This window comes from Gymnogyps californianus, chromosome 24 (genome assembly GCF_018139145.2).
Source record: "Gymnogyps californianus isolate 813 chromosome 24, ASM1813914v2, whole genome shotgun sequence".
Lineage (NCBI taxonomy): Eukaryota > Metazoa > Chordata > Aves > Accipitriformes > Cathartidae > Gymnogyps > Gymnogyps californianus.
In genome coordinates this window covers 3,619,867-3,639,784 of record NC_059494.1, presented here as the reverse complement: position 1 = coordinate 3,639,784, position 19,918 = coordinate 3,619,867, and the positions used below count along the sequence as shown (strand labels likewise).

The following is a 19,918-nucleotide window of genomic DNA, read 5'->3' as shown; positions in this document are numbered from 1 at the left end:
CAGCTCTGCTCGCTGGCAGAAAAAAAAAGCAGCCCCAGCTCCCCAGCGGGATCTGGCATATAATATCCATCCGGGTTTCCCCGGCGTTAACGGATAAGTTTAACCCTCACCTGATAAGCCGTACAAAACCATTTTGCTTTCATGAAGACATATAAGGGAAAAGACATCGCGCTCGCTTCAAGCCAGCCTCTAGGAAACAAAAATCGAAGCCTAAAAAAGGCACTTTGATGTTCTCTGCCTGCAGAGAATATAAAATGCCCCAGGGCGGCGTTAGCTCCGGTTGCAAAGAGGGGGACCGAGGCAGAACATCCCAATACGTCCCATCGCCGAAATCTGGGGACCAGCACAGCCCCTTGTTTCTGAGCACCACCCTAGTTCCTATAGCGTTTAGTATTAGCCGAGTTCCTACAGTATTTATCTCCTGGACACTTTCTCCCCAGTAAATCCGCCTCCGCGGTGAGCGGTAGGTATTTTCCCCCTTCTCTGCAGCTGTACGTGGTACATCGTGCAGCCTGCTGAACTTGTGCCAGTACTCTGCAATTTAAAACCCTGTAAAGCAGGTCATCCTGAGCGCCGCGGCAACAAAACCCACTCCGAATTCTGCTTTTTAAAAAATATTTTGGTGTTATCTTGTGCATCCACCAGGATGAGATCTCCTGCTACCACTCCCTCCGGAGTGGCGAGGGTGAATAGCCAGCAACTTCCAAGAGCCTTTCGGGAGCGTGAAACAGAAACCCACGGCACGACGAGCATCTGGGAAGCCTTAGCACTATGTGAACTTTGCACAGCTCGGGAACAACTGTTCCTATAGGATTTCCATACATCCTTTCACACGCTGGCTCTGGTGATGAATCAGCTCTGCGAGAGCGGATCAAATGCCCGGGACTCCAGCTGAATCTGCACCCCAAAGCCTCCCCCCGAACCACAGCCCGAGGACGCAGCGCCGGGGGGAAGGACGACGGCCCCAAGCCCCCCCAGCCAGGCTCCGGCATCCCCCACCATGGCCGGAGCCGCCATCCAGATCCTGCTCTGCCCTGGGATGCTGCTACCAGCCAGGCAGTCACGTCGTCGCCCCTGGATGCCAAAGCACTTTGGCCTGGAAAAATGGGGCAGACTAAAATTATCCCCAGGCCCGCGTGCCGGGATGAAACCTACACCCCGCGGGACGTCAGCGGGCAGCGGCCGGCACACAGGGCTGCCCGACGGCTGGCGCGGATGGGGGCACGCGACACGTCCCCTCTGCCCGAGCTGTGCCCGTCTCGCCGCCACCCCAGACCCCCAGGGAGCTCAGCGGGGAAAGCACTGGAGTGACAAATAAAGCCTGAATTGAGCAAATCCGCTCAGCCTGGAGCTCGGCCGGAGGAAAACCCGCCGCTGCCCCCCCCCTCCCTGCCGTGGGTGCTGGCGAGCCAGAGGGACGCCTGCCATCCACTGGGATTTGGCCGGTGATTCCCCCAGATCAAATTAATCTTGGCTCCATCGCCACGGGGCCGTGGGCAGCCGGAAACCCCTCGGTGCTCCTGGCCGAAACCTGGCCCCGGCCCCGGGCTCCCGCGCACGCTCTGCGGAAACCGGCGATTTGGGACCTCGTCCCCCACCATCCCCAGGAGGCCAGGGGCGAGGGGACAGGGTCCAGTCCATGCTGGCCCCTGGCCACCAGCTGCTCTCCCGCGCTCGCCGGCACATCTGGTGATGCCAGAGCCCAGCAGCCCTTCCTGGCCCTGATAATATTGGAGCTAATTCCTTATCCACTCTGTTCCCATGCAAAACGGGATCTGGCTGGTCCCCTGCAAAAGAGGGATCACTGGGGAAAAGGGTGAAATCCCACAGAAACCCTGGGACCCTCCCTGCACCCAAGGGCCTTCCCAGAGCCCCAGGGACCTCCCCAAACCCCAAAGACCTTCTCCAATTCCCAGGACCAGCTCCCAGCCTTCCCTGAGCCCCCCCAGACCTCCCTCGGGGTCCAAGGCAAGAGGGGCTGGGGGCTCCCCCAGCCCGGGAGCATCCTGCAACCCCGCCTCATCCCCAGAGCCCCCTCCAAGCCCGCAGGAAGCTCGCCTGTCAGCATTGGGGCTGATAAGGCAAAAAAAAAGCCTTTCTCCTCCCAAATTAAGGAAGTCTCTCTGGGACAGGAGCACAAACACCATTTGGGGGCACAGCGGAGGAGCTGTCACCCCCCAGCATGTCCTTGCCCCCTTCCCACCACCCGTCCTCCCACGGCAGGAGCCAAGGCGGCCGCCCCGGTGCACGGAAACCTTTATTTTGTTAAAAGGGGGAGCGCTCGGTGGGACAGAGGGCTGGGGCCAGGGGCAGGGGGATACGATGCCCTGGGGGGAATGGGGGACGGCCGGGGTCACCCACGGGGGCTGCGGCACCTTGGGCCATGCAGGAATCGGTCCTCGGTCATGGCTCACGCGTGGCAGACGCTGAGCTGCTGCGAGGGTTTAGAGGAGGGGTCTCCCCACCAAGACCCGCCGCCCCGGGCAGGGCGCTGTGGCAGCTTGGAGACCCAGTCCCTGGGTGGGACGGGGAGAACTGGTCCCCGAGCACTGCGGCAGTGAGTGGGGGAGCAGCCGGGGGGAGCACGTGGACGGCAAGCCAAGCAATAGCCACACGCAGGAAGCCAAAACCCAGGTGAGCACAGCTCAAGCCCCCCGAGGCGGGGGTCTCCAGGGAGGCGGCAAGCCCCCGGCACACCACCGCGAGGCCAGCAGAGCCTGGGAACATTTACCAAAGGCTGTCGGTGGACCGGCTCCTCAGGCGGGCGAGGGGCAGAGCCACCGAGGTCCCTTCGGCGCTGCCTGCTGCTTGTGGGTCAGCGGGGGGGAATCGGGAAGGACGACCCAACCTCAGCCCGAGGGCAGCCGACCCCGGCACCGGCCGAGCTAGCGGATGCTGCCGTCTCCCTCGCCGCTCTGCAGCTTCTCCCGCTCAATGGACCACACCAGCTCCTGGACAAACTTCATCTCCGAAGCCACCTGCTTGGCCAACGCCTCGTAGTGGTTCTCCAGCTTTCGGTAACGCCTCTTGAGGCCGTTGGCCACCTGCACCACGCTCTTGGTCTCCTCCTGCGCCTGCTTCTTCAGGGCCTCTGTCTTCTGTAGCTCCTGTCGGATCTGGCGGAGGTCCTGGCTGATGCTCTCGTTCTCCTCTTTGTACCACGACTCCTTCTCCTCATAGATGGACAGCAGGGCCTCGATGTCCTCCTGGAAGGACTTCTTGTTCCTCTCCAGCTCTCGGAGGCTCTCCTCGGCTGCAGCCACCTCCTCCATGACCTTGGAGAAGCGCTCGAAGTTGATGTACGTGTTGTTTGGCGGCATGCTAGAGTGGGACTTGATGGTGTACTCCTTCAGGCGCGTGGTCTTCAGCCGGCGGCGCTCGGGCTTCTTGCAGTTGTCTTCATTGCGGACGTTCCTCCTCTTGATCACCTGCGGAGAGGGACAGCCACAGGCGTGAGGCGCTGCCGGGACAGCAGGAGCCCACAGTCCCCCAGCAGCACGGCTGCCAGCGGCACCAAACCAGCCCCAGCTGGGAGTTGGAAGAGCAGTGGAGAGCTGCCGGTGCATCCATACCCACCCCCGCCCTCTTGGATGCTTGACACCCCAAAAGTGCCGATTCTTCAACTTCTCACCTTAATCCAAGGGTGTTCCAGGCTTTGAGCAATGGTCATCCGCTTTCTGCAACGACAGCAAGGCTGCGATCGAGGGGCAGAGGCTTTGCTGCCTCTTTCCCTGTCAAAGTCCTGGAAAAGCAGCTCAGATCCTATCACCTTTGGGGCAGGGATGAGCCCAGACAAACCCACTGTACTCAGGGGCCACCCCAGACAGGGGCTGCATCCAGCTCCCATGCCCTCAGCCAGCCTCCCAAGAACAAATACATGCAGAAGAGCCCGCAGAAACCTCCCGACCGATGTCCGATCATGCAGCACCACTGCTCCCGCCCCAGCCCAGGTTCCTGGGTGCTCAGGTCAGCCCTTGATCCCTTCCAAACCCCATTCCCTCCTTTTCAGCTGAGCTGCTGCACCCTCAGGGTGATCCCAGAATTCACGCCATGCCTGACGCAGGGGAGAGACTTTGGTTTCCAGATGTTTTGCAACATCAAATCCTACAAGCAGCAGGAGGGAAACGGGGATAAATGGGATTTATAAACAAGCAGCACAACAGGGATGGGAAAGGCCTCTGGGCTGGCAGCGGGCAGGAGACATGGGAGCTGCCTGTACGCAGAGGCTCGGGCAGGAGGGACCATCCCCTCTCCCAGGGTAATCCCCAGCTCTGTTCCCGGTCTCTCACTTGGGGTCCTTGACGAGCAGGCGGCGGATGAAGTCCTTGGCCAGCTCGCTGGTGTTGCTGAAATACTCCTCGTCGAAGTCGTAGTTGACGGCGGATATGTTGGTCAGGGTCTCTTGCTTCGTTTCCCCCAGGAAAGGGGAGGCTCCGCTCAGCCTGCGGCAAGAGCGGGTCGTGACACCCCCAAAAGGCGACAGCCCGAGGCGGGGGACTCGCCCTGCAGCACCCATCTCCCCCAGACTCCCCGTATACTCACAGGATGTAAGTGATGACCCCGATGCTCCTGGAAGAGAGAGGAAGACGAGGCTGAAGCCCCGCAGAGCCCTGTCATGCCCCTCTCCCTGCGCTTTCAGCAAGAGGGGAGATACGCCGGCACGACCCCAGTCCCGGGGACCGGCCGCTGGTGCCACTGGGAGGTGCTTGGGAGGGGACTCACTCACCACATGTCGGCTTCCAGCCCCAGGGGTTCGTAGTTCACGATTTCTGGGGCTTTAGAAGGAAAGAGGGGAGAAAACAAGCTTATTCTGGGGGAAAGAAGCCTGTCCCCATGGGCACATCCCGGCAGCTGCCCCGCCTGCCGCACCAGGGCTTTGGGCATCTCTCCGGGATTAAGCCAGAGCTCTCAGAGCCCAGAGGAGCCCCACAGGAACACCACCAGCCGGGTCTCACCGACAAACTCTGGGGTCCCAAATATATTCTTGAATTCATTCCCAGCTTCAATCTTGTGGGCGATCCCAAAGTCGATGAGTTTGATGCGAGGGTTTGGCACGTTCTTGTCCAGCAGCATGATGTTCTCCGGCTGCGGGGGGAGAGGAGGCGGCGTTTACCCCCACACGCTCACCTGTGGGAGCCTTCTGCTGCCCTGGGCTCCCCTCCTCGGAGGAGAGGACACACGTCTCAAGTAGGGAGAGATCCCAGAGCCCGCCCCACTGCTCCGCAGGAGCCTGGATGCTCATCCCCGCTCCCCAACTGCCGAGCACGGGGCGTTTGCACCTCCCAGACCTCACCTTCAAGTCAAAGTGGGCGATGCGCTTGGAGTGCAGGTAGTGCACCCCATCCAGGATCTGCTTGAGGAACTGGGTGGCCTCCTCCTCTGTCAGGGACTCCTTCTCAGCCAGGAAATCAAAGAGCTCGCCACCCGAGACCAGCTCCAGGATCAGCACCACGTCCGTCTTGTTCTCGAAGATGTCGTGCAGCGTGATGATGTTGGGGTGCTGGATCTCCCGCAGGATGTCCACCTCCCTCTCGATCTCCTCCCGGCTCACGCCCCGACGGCTGGACGACAGCCGACGCTTCTTGATGAATTTGGCCGCGTACTCCAGACCTGTTTTCCTCTCCCGGCATTTTCGTACGATGGCAAACTGGCCGCTGCGGGATGCGGGGAGGAGGTAAGGAGAGGATCTCCTGCATGGCACGTGCCGGCATGTGCTTGGCAGCGGGGTCAGCACCGGCACAAGGATGGGGGATGCTGTGCCACGCAGGAGGACGCACGGTTTCCCCCAGGACTGTTGGGAATTGGGGTCCTCCCACACGCAGCCGATGATGCCCGCCTGCTCCCGGCACGCTCCCGGGGTTTACACACCCTGCCACTGCCGGAGCAGGCATGTAAACCCCAGCGCTGCCCGGCACGGAGGAAGGAAATCCCTCCCAGGGACGCGGCAGCTGCTGACCCTCCCTGGGCTGTTCGGGTGCTGCTGTGACCACCCGGGCTGGGAGATGCCCATCGGCCCCCATTTCCAGCCAGGAGCCCCCAGGCTGCTCCCAGGAGTGAACCCCAGAGCCTGGCGGTCCCAGGGGACCATAAAGCTCTGATGGGTAAGGTGGGCAGGGGGGGACAAATGCCTGAAATAAGAGTAACCGACAGTTCAAAGCATGCTTGGGTCAGGGGCCGGGGGGAGGCAGGGCTCTGGGCATCGACAGGCGCTTCAAGGAGCCGGGTCCTGCCGATGCCGGCATCACTCCTACTGCAGGATCCCGACCCTTGTCCCTCCCCGCCCCGGCCGAGCCCCCTGCGGCCCCTCTGCCGGGATGCACAAGGGCCCCTCAACACCTTTCCCCCGAGGACGGGATCCGTCCCACGTCCCCAGGCTGCTCCCTCCCCTCCCCACCGCCCCGGCCATTGGCCATCCCCGCCAGCACGCAGTGACGTGCAGTCCCCGTCACCCGCCTCTGCGCCCGCCCGGACCCAGGACTCCTTTACACGTCCCTGGATCATGGCCGGAGCCACCCACAGCCCCCCCCGGGCATGGACCAGCCTTGCCCAGGTGGGATCTGGCCCCCGGGCACCACATCCATCCCCACGGCTCACACTGGACCGCAGCTACAGTGCAGCCCCGAAGGGGAAGGGGACCCGGAGCAAGCCCCTGGAAGCTCCCCCCCTTTTAAAAAAAAACGCTAAAACCACCCAAAATGTTTCCGCTGCACAATTATTTCCCAGTGCCCGAGAAGAAGCACCCCCAGGGAGCCCTGTGCCCAGGCAGCCATGGTTGCGGCAGACCTCTGAGTCCCGGCGGTGCCGGCACGGGGCTGGCGTGGCCGAGGCAGCGCTGGAGGATCCAAACCCAGCCCACACTCCCCCCACCGCCGCCGCCTTTGCATCCCGGATGATTAAATCCCATTTGCATGCAGTGATTCACCCCCAGATCTGTCCCGCAGGCGCAGAGCCGGGCGGCAGCGACCAAGAAGGGCCGGAAGCTGCCAGCACCGGCCCAGCAGCCCTGGCCAAACCCAGATAGGATGGGAGCTCTACAGGGACCTGCTAGGCCTGCCCAGATATAGCAGCGAGTTTAACACTAATTAACGCCTTTTTTTTTTTTAATATATAGCTGCTAGAGGCGCCTGGCTCTCAGCACAGCCCCCGGCCCCTAGACCCACTGCCTGCAGGTAGCACAGAGGTGGCACAGGGGATGCCACCGGCACGGGGACACCACGAGGGCTGCAGCAGCCGGGTGAAGCTCCTGTCCCCGTGCTTGGGCAGGGGGTGCAGCCATGGAAGACCCCCCCAAAGCGCAGTGGGATGTCACTCACCTGCCCAGCTCTTCCCCCATCTCGTAGAAGTCCTCCACGCTCTCCTGCCGGAAGGTGGACATGGCTGCGGGGCCCTCACGGAGCTGAAGTCGCCCCGACCCTTTCAGCGGAGGAGGACGCCAAGGAGCAGCCGGGGATCAGCACCTGCGGCACCAGAAAAGGGGGTTTATGCTCCGGGAGCCACACACCAACACCAGCAACAGACCCGCTGTGGCAGCTCGGGGCCAGGACCCAGCACAGGGACCTGTCCCCCCAGGGGGACAGAGAGCAGGAAGCCTCGAAGCAGTGCAGCCCCATGCCGTGCTGCGCCGTGGGGCGGCTGGGGCCGAGCCGCAGATTAGTCCCGGGGACACCCCCCAGTCTCATCACGCCCCAAGGCCCGTGGGAACCCGCTGCCCACCCTGGCCCCGGCGGGGACACCGTGGGGGGAGAGAGGAAAGAATAGGGGCGGTGGCTGCATGGGCCCCATGGTTGTGGGCCATCCTCAATCCCAAACTTCTTGTCACTGCAGGCAGTGACACCGGGCTGTGGTGGAGGGACCCCCAACCCAGCCAGCGGCACCCCGCTGCCCCCACCCTGCCCACAGCCAGCACTGCCCCAGCCCCCACTGCCCCTCCCTGCCCCACAGCCCCTCCATCCCGATCCCCCACTGCCCCTCCCCGCCCCATAGGCCCCAATTCCACAGCCCCCCCTCCTCGATCCCCCACAGCACTTTCCTGACCCACAGCCCCTCCCTGCCCTACAGCCCCCAAACCCACAACCCCCCCCCATCCCTCACAGCCCCCCCCCCCCCCCCCCCCATCCCTCACAGCCCCTTCCTGCCCCACAGCCCCCCCCCATCCCTCACAGCCCCTTCCTGCCCCACAGGCCCCACAGCCCCCCCCATCCCTCACAGCCCCTTCCTGCCCCACAGGCCCCACAGCCCCCCCATCCCTCACAACCCCTTCCTGCCCCACAGGCCCCACAGCCCCCCCCCATCCCTCACAGCCCCTTCCTGCCCCACAGGCCCCACAGCCCCCCTCATCCCTCACAGCCCCTTCCTGCCCCACAGGCCCCCCCCATCCCTCACAACCCCTTCCTGCCCCACAGGCCCCACAGCCCCATCCCCACAGCCCCATCCCACCCCTCACACACCCCCAAATTCAGGCCGTCGCCTCTCTCCCGCCCCCACAGCCCCCCCCCCCCCGGCCCCACCTGGGCCGCCGCCGCCCGCGTCGCCGCCGCCGCATTCCACCACTGCTGCCGGCTCCGCCCCACCCTCGGCTCCGCCCCCTCCTCCGCGCGGCGCCCCGCCCCCTTGGGGCGGGGCGCCGCGCGGAGGAGGGGGTGGACCCGAGGGTGGGCGCGCTAGTACAGCCCCTCCCACCCGTCGCCCCTCTTCTCCACCCGGTCCTCCCGCCCGCCAGGAGGCGCCCCATTTTCGCCTGGGAAAGCACCCAAAGCACATCGATCACCATGATCCGATTTTATTAATTCCAGTGGCACTAATACAGGCGGCGATGGTCACGACAGTCACACTGCAGACGGGCGTCCTCCCCTAAGCCCACCCCACCCCACCCCCTTTTCCTCATTTTTGCATCGATTTACCCTATTTTTGGGGAAGAAAAGAAGGAGCAGCATCCCCTCCCCCCGACCCTCCGCAGAAACGCTTCGAGTCAAATAAATACAGAATTGGGCAAATCTAGTGGAAATGTTTTAGTTACAATGGCAAAGATGAGTCATGTGCAACACAGAAACCTATAAGGCTTTTTTTTTTTCCTTTTTTTTTTTTTTGTCTCCTCATTTAAAGTCTCAAATCGCTATGAAACCAATTAATTAACGATGCAAAGAGATGGTGGTGGTCACCGGCGTCTACCCCTTTGCACGGGCGTTAATGTTAATTAATTTCCCACCCACCCCCCTCCTCCCAGAGTCCGACGAGTTTAATTAGAGTTTGTCGAGGAAGTTGTCGAGGGCGGGGATGCCTTCCTTCAGCCCTTTGCGTTTGCGGGTCTCGGCCACCACCTGGCAAGGACGGCTGGCGCTGTCGAAGGGATCCCCGGGCAGGATCTGCCAGTGGTCGAAAACGCACTGGGGAAAAGCTTGGCCCCCCGTGTTAGATCTCAAATCCGCTGTAAAACCTGTGAGGAAGAAGAGAACGGGTGAGGTGGAAGGGGAAACAGGCATGGTTTCGGTGTCACCTCTAGCAGAACCCACGTTTCGGGTCACCACCGGCATGTCTAGAGCCAAGGAACCCAAAGCAGCACCCAAAAGCCTACAGAGATGCTGACCACAGCGTGCCTCTCCCACGAGGAGTTGGGGTGGAAGAGAAGGCTCCAGGACCTCACTGCAGCCTCTCCACACTTCAAGGAGGCTTAGAAGAAAGATGGGGACAGACTTCAGTGGGGCTTGTAGCGATGGCACAACGGGTAATGGTTTTAAACTACAAGAGGGGAGATTCAGGCTAGATACAAGGAAGACATTTTTTACAATGAGTGTGGTGAAACACTGGACGAGGTTGCCCAGAGAGGTGGGAGATGCCCCATCCCTGGAAACATTCAAGGTCAGGTTGGACGGGGCTCTGAGCAATCTGATCTAGTTGAAGATGTCCCTGCTCATGGCAGGGGGTTGGACTAGATGGCCTTTAAACGTCCCTTCCCACCAAACCGTTCTGTGATGTCCGTCTCTTTTCCCAAGTACCAAGCCATAGGACAAGAGGAAACGGCCTCAAGTTGTGCCAGGGGAGGTTTAGATTGGATATTGGGAAGAATTTCTTCACCAAAAGGGTTGTCGAGCACTGGAACTGGCTGCCCAGGGCAGTGGTTGAGTCACCATCCCTGGAGCTATTTAAAAGACACATAGATGTGGCACTTAGGGACGTGGTTTAGTGGAGGACTTGGCAGTGTTAGGTTAACGGTTGGACTCGATCTTAAAGGTCTTTTCCAACCTAAACGATTCTACGATCGTTGTTGTCAGACAGCTGGACACAAAGGATCTCCTTCCTTCCCAGGGTCGGTAGCAAGCTCCCGGGAGCTGCCGCAGGCCCAGGGGAGCGCCCAGGACCAGCACACTCACCAAAGGACTCGTTGACAGGCAGGTAGGCCTTGACCACGAACATGGGGGTGCCAGCCACCTGGGTCTCCTCAAAAACGTGGCCACGCTTCCTGTTCAGCACACCGTAGATGCCACCGACCACCTGCTCCGGGCACTGCAAGAGAGAGGTGTTAGGACCGCAAACAGCTCGCTCGCATTTTCTTCACGCAGGATCTTCTGGGCTGAGCAGAGGTTCCTCACCTGGATCTCCACAAGGTAGATGGGCTCCATGAGCCTGGGCTGAGCGGTGAGCACGCAGGCGTACAGGCATCTCCTGGCAGTGGGAATGATCTGCCCGCCTCCGCGGTGGATGGCATCGGCATGCAGGGTGACATCATGCACATCAAAACGCACGGCACGCATGTTCTCCTCGCACAGGACCCCCTGGAAAAGCAGAGCAGGGGGTCAGCCAACACCGTGTCGGGGGACAGCTGGCGTTCCCTACCAGAAGGCTCCGGTCCCTCGGCTTACAGGCATTCCTTGGAAGCGGGTCCTAGAGCAGGAAGCGCAAGAGCCCGCTTGGCCCAGCAAGGAGCCATTCGGCAAGCCATCTTCCTCGCCTAGGACCTAAGAACCAGCTACTCCTGCCTCCGAGGCACCACTGCAGCTCCTCCGAGAAGGCTTCAGGCACTGAAGCCATTTTTTACCAGTATCTTCATGCAACAGCTCCAAGGTTCACATCAGCAGAAGTGCTGACACACATTTATGATGCTGCAACCCAAATATTTGGCCAGGAAAAGAAGTTTTTCACATTACTGGGACAAAAAAAGTTGTCAGCATGGTATCGTCTTCTTCCGACCGAGACTAACGTTAAAAATAAAGAAAAAAGTAAACGGGGAAAAAACCTCTCCTGTTGCTGTTCCCAGTCTACCTGTCAACCCATTATTGTGGAGTCATCTCCTGTCTAGTCCTGAAAAAATAACTGGTAAACAAGGCCAGATCTCTGCTGAGGCTCTCAGAGTACCACCCATTTTCTTTTGACGCCAGTTGTGTTATTCACCTCAATAGTTTCTGTCCCTGCTGTTGCATTTTGCTCTCTGAAAAGCTTTTTGAAATTTTAAGTACATGCTGCCATGACGAGCTTCTCTGCAGTCCTGGGAGAAAGCTTTTTGTCTTGAGGCTGTGTGTTTTGTGTGCATCTGAACTGGTACGACATCTTCACTCCAGCTGCCACTGAGTTTCATTTATCCTAAAATTATAATTCTGAATTATAAATACGTTGCACTGTACGTGACAGGTTTTCCTGAAATTTCTTTGGAAAGAAAGACGTGCAGTAGCCGTTTATAACGCCGCACACCGCCTGCCCCGGAGCAATCCCAGCCCCACTGCGACCAGAGCCAGGCGCTGCCCCTACCTCCTTCGTCGCCCACTGGAAGCCGGCCACCACGCTGTCCTTGATCTCGTTCAGGTACTGCACTCCCTTGGTGATGTCCGTCAGGATGTTGGGACCGGTGCCGTCGGGACCAAAGCACCAGATTTTCCTGGCTTCGGTCACATCCCACTCGTACTTCTCAGCCAGGTAACGAGCTCGTTGCTTCAGCTCCTGACGAGCAGAGACCTCACCCTTGTCGATGTCTTCGGCCAAGCCATCCGGGAAGGGCCGGGCCTTCATGTACAGCCTGTTGTGTTTGTTGGGGGACTTGGAAAGGCACATCACGTTGGATTCCTCGCTGACCGTCTCACGGTAGGACACAACAGGATCTGATTTCTGCAGTGACAAAGAGCCGAGAAGAGCAGTGAGCCACCAACCAAACCTCAGCTCGCCGGATACCCGCTCAGAGCTCACCAACAGCTCCGCCACTGCAGCCCCTCTACCTTAATAGGAATGCACGCGTGGTCCTCTTCCAGATCCTTCAGGCAGATCTCCAAGTGCAGCTCCCCTGCACCAGCGATGATGTGCTCCCCAGACTCCTCAATGATGCACTGAAAAGACCATTTATACAGCAGGTGAGGCTTTCAACTGCAATGCAATGAAAGCTCTAGCACATAAAATACTAGTGACTGTCTCCAATTTTTGTCTTTGACTCACAGAGCTACTTTTAGATGTTCTTTCCACTGATCCGGGGATGACTCAGCACTAACCCCAAGGTGAAACGCAGCATTCCCTCCCACTCTGGTAGCACTGGGACCAATACTCAATTCAAGACTCTTCCGCCAGCACCCCCAGTGCAATCACGATTAAAGGCAGAAGCCTCCTGCACCAGCAGGACCAGGATTTCTCCTGTCCCCGAAACCATTTTGGACATTCACCTGCACCATAGGGTCAGACTTGGCAAGACGCTTCAGTCCCTCCACCAGCTTGGGCAGGTCAGCTGGGTTCTTGGCTTCGACAGCCACACGCACGACAGGGCTGACGCTGAACTTCATGACTCTCATGTTGTGAGCGTGCTCGAAGGTGGTGATGGTTCCAGTCTTCACAAGGAACTGGTCAACACCAACCAGACCAACAATATTTCCACAAGGCACATCCTCAATGGGTTCAACGTAGCGGCCCATCATGAGAATGGTCCTGGGAAAGAGAAAGTTGTTTTAATGAAGTCTGAAAGAGGAGGTCCCACCAAGCAGTATCCTGGAGTTCAGCAGCAGACTTGGAAGTCCACGGCCAAGCGCCTTGCCTGGCCTCATGAGATGAGAGGAGACCCAAGACAGTACCAGAACCACAAATCTGAACCACAGAGCACAGCCCAGCCAGGACTGACCTTTGAATTGGCTTCAGGTACAGATCCTCCTTCTTGCCAGGTGTGTAGTTTGGTCCCATGATTCTGACTTTCAAGCCAGTTGAGACGAGACCAGAGAAGACACGTCCAAAAGCGTAGAAACGTCCTTGTCAGAGGTTGGCACCATTTTAGAGATGTACATCATCAGGGGGCCTTTGGGGTCACAGTTCTTAATACCTGGGAGAGGGAGAGAGATCAACTTAGTTGAGTACCATTTCTCACATTTGGCATACGTGCCCTGTCCCCCCAACTCACCCCAAATCCCAACACGAGATCTGTACCCACTATTGTCCCAGCCCGGACAGCTGGCCAGCCCAACCAGAAAGATCACATCACCAGGAGATGTTTTAAACGAACACAGGCTCAGCCTGAGCCTTTGGCACATACCCTGGCTACTCTCCAGTTCCTTAGCTAGCTCAGTCCTCCAGAGTAAAGCTCATAAGCTTGTTTGATCCATACTGGAAAAGCTACAGACTCAAGAATTGCAGTAGCTACCGAGCTGTGTACTTGGAGAACAAGATGGCTACGGGCGTGTTGGAGCACTTATGTGACGAGATGCCAGGCAGCAAAGCAGCAGCTCATCATACCTATGGCAGCCTCATCATCAGGGGGTCCCTCGTAGAGCAGCTCACAGCGGTACTTCTGGGCTGTGACAGGAGAAGGCAGGTGAATGGTGATCATCTGCAGCAGGGCATCTCCGGCAGGCAGCCACCGCCTCATCACGGCCTGAGCAGAGACCAGGGGAGTAAGAGCCAGGCAGATTGTTCACAACCTGCCAGTTAACCTTCCCTTGCTTCCCCAACCTCCAAGCTGCCAACAGCATCTTCCTACCCAAGCAGGGTTTGTAGCTGCTTAGTAAGCCGACATAGTTGGAGCAGCACAACTCCCCACAGACACTTCAGACCAATCTCACCTTCAGCAGGGGTTTGCCCTCCTTGTCCTTATCTTCGCTGTCAAGCTTGATGTCCAGTTTCTCAATCAGTTTAGCCGCCTCCTCTTTCTTGAAGTTCATGATTGCATCGAAAACCTGGAACAACAGCAGCAGTCATGAATGTCACCAGTGACCCAGTTTGAAGCAGCAGCACAAATGTCTCTAAAGAGAATCTCTGTTCTTGCTCATCACCCAGCTGAATCCATTTGGAGGCTCAGACACATACTTGCCTGCACAATTATCGACTATCAGCCTCCCTGCCCGCACAGAGTAACAAGCTGTGTCAGATATTCAAATTTCTTCAATCAGACAAGTCAGGTCAAAGTGAAGAAATTTTCCATCATCACGCACTGCAACTGAACCAGAGAGCGCAAGGCACCAGCGAGGGCTGAACGCTAAGGAACTCACCTTGAAGATGGGATCAAGGATGAGCTGGCAGAAGGTCCTGGGCAGTTTCTTTCCATCAGGGCTGGTAGCAGATTTGCTGAACTTGCCAGTAGCAGGATCAAAGTATCTGGAGAAAGAATCACGTCAGACAAGTATTGGTGCTCAGTTCAGCAGCAGAAGTACGTGAAGTTGTTCTACTTGCTCAGGCCAGAAGAAAGAGCTGCTGAGTAAGAACCGTCTTCATACTTTCCCCCACCACTCTCAGGTTTTCAGAGCTCACCAAAATGCATTTAACTCATGTTGCCAACTCACCGTCCCCTCCCCATTTATCTGTATGTTTCCTATTCTGCAAAGATTTCATGGGAAACTGTTCTTTCGCTAGCACAGGGACCAAGTCACCGAGACAGGGCTGCAAGCAGGCACAACCACATCCTCCCTCCTTACCCATCTTCTACAGCATCAGGTTACAGCCCCACAGAGCTGATCAGGAATTAAAATCAACAGCCGCGATTCCTCACCTGTCTCCCCACAGCTTCTTCATCATGTCTTCTACTTTCTTGGCACGCTCAGATGCATTCAGCTGGGCATCACCCTTGGCAGCGAACTTTGCAACATACATTTCAGCAAACTGTTTCAGAGTGAAAGCCCAGCCATGCAGGCCAGAACCAAAGCCGACAGTACCAAGCACCGGATCAATCTGAAAGGGAACGAACAGGAGAGCTGGGTTACAGAGGAACAGCCACGGAGCGTTACAGCAGCCTACTCAGTCCCAAACAACACTCAAGTACGAAAAGAGTTTGAAGATCGAGCTTCAGAACTATGGGACCCTCGAGCAGTTCTGTGACAGCCTGGCCACACACCCACCATTTTAGCTTTGTACCGCAGAACTAGATCAGTTTTTTCCATCACTTTGACCAACTACGCGCTCAGACAGCTCAGCAGCTGCGCAGATTTGCGTGCAGGTTAAGATTCCTGTCCTTCACGGGAGGATCAGCAGTACATGAAAGCCTGCAGCATGCAGTAGAGCACTCAACAGGAACAAAGCGCAAGCTTTTTCTCAGAACTGACAGCCCTGCTCGCTACCCAGGAACCCAGCGGGGAGCAGCGCTCGGAGCGCAGGGACTGGTAAACACCTACTGGCCTTCCATTTCAGAAGACAGCCGGGGGAGGGATGCTGCGTAGGAGCCTAGGATCTCGCATCGCCCGACATCACAGATGTGACGTGGGCAAGAAGGTGTCCTACAAAACAAGGGCACCCTTGGTAGAGGGAGAAAATACTTTCTTGTATTTATAGTCTTTATTTGCTCAAGCCTTGAACTAACAGAAGATTTCAGAGGAAAGCTAGCGAGAGCTCCAAACCAGCGCAAGCCTGGGCAGTATGGGCGTCCTTGTTATTCTACTCTCACTTCTCCACTTGAGATAGGAAAGAACAACTACGGAGACAACTGCTCCCTCTCACTAAAGGGGATTATTTCGAACACAGCGTTCAGAGCCTCCCACTTACCATGATATTTCCCATGGGGCCACTTTCTCCTTCTCCGTATGTGGAGATAATGACGTTCACGTTTTCCACGATGCGCTGGAAGGTCTGGTACAGCTCTTCTGGCTCCAGCTGCAGCTCCAGCAGCGCTCGGTCCATCTTGTTCATCATCAGGACAGGCTTGATCCTCTCTGCAATGGCCTGACGCAGCACAGTCTCTGTCTGCACACACACGCCTGCCAAACACAGGGGAATTAGTTATCCTCGTCTTCAAACTCGCCCAACATACACTCCAGTTGCATATGGCTGCAGAAAACCTTACCAGAGACACAGTCTACAACAACCAGGGCACCATCAGTGACACGAAGAGCAGCAGTGACCTCTGAGGAGAAGTCCACATGCCCAGGAGAGTCAATCAGGTTGATCAAGAAACCAGAACCATCCTTGCTCTGCTTGATGAAGGCCAAGTCATTTTCAGAGAGCTCATAAAATAGGGAAATAGCTCTGAAATAAAAGAAAAGCTATTAAAATACTATCTACATGTCACCCCTCCCAAATGCTTAGAAACAGCCTTTTATCCCACACAGACAGCTGCACCCGGGCTTAAGGATTTCCTGAAGCATACTCCTGGGAGGTCAGTGTGGGAGATAGCCAGGAACACAGGCTAAAATCTGCCCTTCCTATGCTCTTCTGAAATCATAACCTCTTCTGAAATCATAACCTCTTCTGAAATCATAACCTCTTCTGAAATCATAACCTCTTCTGACTCTGTGCAATTTAAAGTGCCCAAAGAGGCTTCCATTTCTTTCAATCAAGGATTTATGCTTTTTCTACTAGGCCCAACCTCTTTTTTGATCCCTTTCCATGCCCCTCAGGATCCTCAAACCACCCGTAGCGACACAGGCGCCAGGTATGTCGCCAGAGATGCTCCCAAGACAGTCTCTGCACTGCATCCACAGGAATCCAGCGGACATCAGCCACATCCAACAGTCCCAGTACTAAAACAGAAGGCTGAAGCTCCCGCCGCTCATCTGTCTTCCAGCAGTCACCAAGGTAGCGCTCTGTCATTTACCAGAAGCCAATCAATACTTGCTCTTTCATTGAAGCAACCCTCACAAGCAAGAGACGAGCTTCTAAACTAGACTAGAGAAAGCCTGATGTTGTCTTCTTTCATCTCATGATCAAACCAGTGGAGGACTCAAAGTCCCCCTGAGCTCAGCCCCCCCATGCAGTGGGAGCACTGAGGCGCCTGAAGGGAGGGAACTCACGTTGATTTGATGGTGATGCACCGTTCCTGCTCATCCTTCCTTGTGTCGGTGAAACGGGTCTCCCCCGCGCGGGCAGAGGCAATGATACCAGCTTTGCATACCAGAGAATCAGTCAAGGTTGATTTGCCGTGATCAACGTGGGCAATCACAGACATGTTTCTGATGTTGGCCTTTTTGTCCATGATGGCCCGTATCTGGTCTACTGTGAAGTTCACCTTGAAGAATGAGAGAAGGGGGAGGAGGGGGAGAGAAAACCACAGGGTATATAGAAACGGCTTCGGCAATTCTAGGAAGCCCAACCAATGCCACAAATACCTGCCGCAGTCACACCGACATCAACTCTGCCTGTGCAGCCTGCGTTGCAAGACAACCCACAGCAAGGGCACCGCAGACACCGGTGTTACAAGCGCAGGGGCCTGGGCCTGTGGCGCAAGCACCCAGCGCGCTCCCTCTCTGGCTCAGTGTCCTGCCAACTGCGGCAGCGTCAACAAACAGTTCCTTGAGGCAAACCCCCGCTAAAACCGAACCCTCGTTTGGTCGCTGCTCCGCGGCGGGCGGGTGACAGCCCTGTGCGCCGGTATGATTGCCCCCGCCCGGGCCGCAGCGTTACATAAGGCAGGCGCTGGCCACCGCAAAGGCCCGTCCTCGGCGTCAACACCTCCCCGGTGCCACATCACCGCCGCCGCCGCTCCCCCTCCCCACACGGCAGCCGTAGCACCACCGGGCCCCACCGGCACGGCCGCGGCAGCCCCAGCACCGGGAGAAGAGGGCCCTACGGGGGCTGACACAGACCCCCAGGACCGCCGAGCCCCACACGCCGGGCAAGGGTCCCGAGTCTCCCCGGGGACGCTCTCCTCCCCCCGGCACGCTTTCCAGCCCCACCCCTCTCCCCTCAGCAGCGGCCCAGCCCAGCACGACAGGCCCCTGCCGCCGCCGCAGGCCCCCCGACCCTCCCGGGGCAGCCATCCCCACCGACGCGGCGAGCGCGGTGCCCGCTCAGCCCCTCCAGGGCAGCGGCAGGACGCGGGGCCTCACCATGGTGGCGGATGGCGGTGGATTCTCCGGGGCGGGGGGGTTACAGCAATGGCGGCGGCAACAGCCCTGTCTCGCTGGCGAGCGCAGAGCGGGCGGAAGAGAACGCTGACGTCAACCGCCCCCTTCTTATACGACGGCGCCGGCCGGGGGGCGGAACCTGCGCACCGGGCACCCAATGCGCATGCGCTACCGCGCCTCTCTGGCCCGCAGCGGCTCACAGGCTCTATGGTTGCGAGGGCTGTTCCGCCGGGGCGGGACCACGTGGCCGCTCACCGGAGCTGCACCGGGGCCTGCGGGGGAGCTGGGACCGGCAGCTCCCACCCCGCCCTGCCGTGGCTCTGCCCGGGCCGCAGCGGGGGGAAAGTCCTCCCCACCCGCGGCCGGTAACTCGGGTGGGAACTGGCCCGGGGGACCGGAGTCGGTACGACCACTGCGAGCGGTAATCCCCGGGGCGGCGGCGCCGCCGCTGTCGGAGCGGTGAGGACCCCCGCCGCCGGCCCCACCAGAGCGGCAGGCGAGGCTGGGGTCTCGGCTCCCGGGAAGAGGCGGTAGGGCAGAGCCCGGTGTCGGACACGGCCAGGGCACCAGCACCGGCCACCGTCGGGCCCTGCCCGCCAACGCCGGTCGAGCACTGCCGTGGCCCGGCGCCCCCCGCCCGCCCCGACCCCGCAGGGTCCCCGCGCTGCGCATGCGCCGACAGACCCAGGCATAAGAGGGGGCGCCGGCGCTACAGCGCCCCCTGCGGGCGGGGAGGAGCGCGGCGCCCGGCGGCGGGGCCGGGCCGGGGGCACCGGAGCCGGGGGAACCCGCGGGGCCCCGCACCCGGCTGGGCTGGGGGCTGTCATGCAGCGACAGAGCTCGGGCACCGAGGCGTCCCCGCGTGCCCTGGCCGTGCCCTCATCGCCCCTGCACCACGTCCCGGGGGGGTGAGGGGGGCGGTGGGCGCACAGTGCTGCACGGGGACAGGACCCTCACCCTGCAGGCCCGGGCCGTGCTGCTGGGCTCGGCGCCGTGGCTATGCCCAGGGCTGACGGGCTCCGGCTGGGACCCCGGGGACCATCGAGGTCCCTCTGGGGAGCCCAAGCAGCCCCGCTCCTCCCTGGATCGTGGCGTGATTCCGTGTGCTCCGGTGGAGCCGAGTCCGGGGTGATCCGGCTGAAGGATGCGGAATGGCTGCGCAACGCCAGGGAAGACCCTGCGCGCGGTTTGGGGAGGATTCCTTCCAACCCGGCGTGGGAAGGAAGGGCCAAACTCCCCTCGTTGTGTCCCAGCGCGTTGGGAAGCTGAAGCTCTAGGCGGTGAAGAGCATTACCCGAGTGAGGAACACGTTAAAGGGAGGTTACACGCACGGGCGAGGAAAGAGGGGCTCCAGACGGGGGGAATGCAGCTCCCCATCTCCACAGCATAAACATTTTGCTGCCTTTTCCTTCTCTTCAGCATCGCGGGAGGCCGTCGCTCCACCTCCGTCAGCTGCAGCCTAAGAAAGCTCACACAAATCCAAGCCGCTCTGTCCCCACGCAGCCAAATTCCCGGCGCATCCCCAGCCTGTCTGTCCCCTCCACCTTCACCGGTCACAGGCAGGGACCGCAGGACGGCAGAGGAGCTACACCCGGGACGGATTTGGCCCCCTGCACTCTCGGTGTGACAGGATGAGTTATCAGCTGTTGGGGTTTCCATAGCAATCATTTGAATTTCTAGCACCAACGCTGGCTTTT

The 19,918-nt window shown here is 59.1% G+C and overlaps 2 protein-coding genes and 1 non-coding gene across 3 annotated transcripts; all 3 read right to left on the bottom strand.

The window, feature by feature from the left end:
* Positions 1-2,239: 2,239 nt before the first annotated feature.
* Positions 2,240-8,530, bottom strand: DAPK3 (death associated protein kinase 3). Its single transcript, XM_050910630.1, has 9 exons — positions 8,508-8,530; positions 7,314-7,457; positions 5,294-5,654; positions 4,956-5,085; positions 4,727-4,775; positions 4,543-4,569; positions 4,290-4,442; positions 3,632-3,677; positions 2,240-3,428 (listed from the first exon to the last, which is right to left on the bottom strand). The coding sequence occupies exons 2-9, from the start codon at positions 7,373-7,375 to the stop codon at positions 2,886-2,888; spliced, it is 1,371 nt and encodes a 456-aa protein (XP_050766587.1). The 5' UTR covers positions 7,376-7,457; positions 8,508-8,530; the 3' UTR covers positions 2,240-2,885.
* A 463-nt stretch (positions 8,531-8,993) lies between these two features.
* EEF2 (eukaryotic translation elongation factor 2) lies at positions 8,994-18,277 on the bottom strand. The gene is given in 16 exon segments (XM_050910478.1): positions 8,994-9,433; positions 10,368-10,500; positions 10,587-10,769; positions 11,740-12,093; positions 12,201-12,308; positions 12,636-12,894; positions 13,085-13,211; positions 13,214-13,279; positions 13,690-13,828; positions 14,016-14,129; positions 14,442-14,547; positions 14,939-15,117; positions 15,925-16,136; positions 16,223-16,404; positions 17,169-17,383; positions 18,204-18,277. Coding segments are annotated over 16 exon segments (2,574 nt in total). The 5' UTR covers positions 18,207-18,277; the 3' UTR covers positions 8,994-9,239.
* LOC127025724 (small nucleolar RNA SNORD37) lies at positions 14,315-14,383 on the bottom strand. The gene has a single exon (XR_007767694.1). It is a non-coding gene; the product is annotated as a small nucleolar RNA SNORD37 (small nucleolar RNA).
* Positions 18,278-19,918: the final 1,641 nt, after the last annotated feature.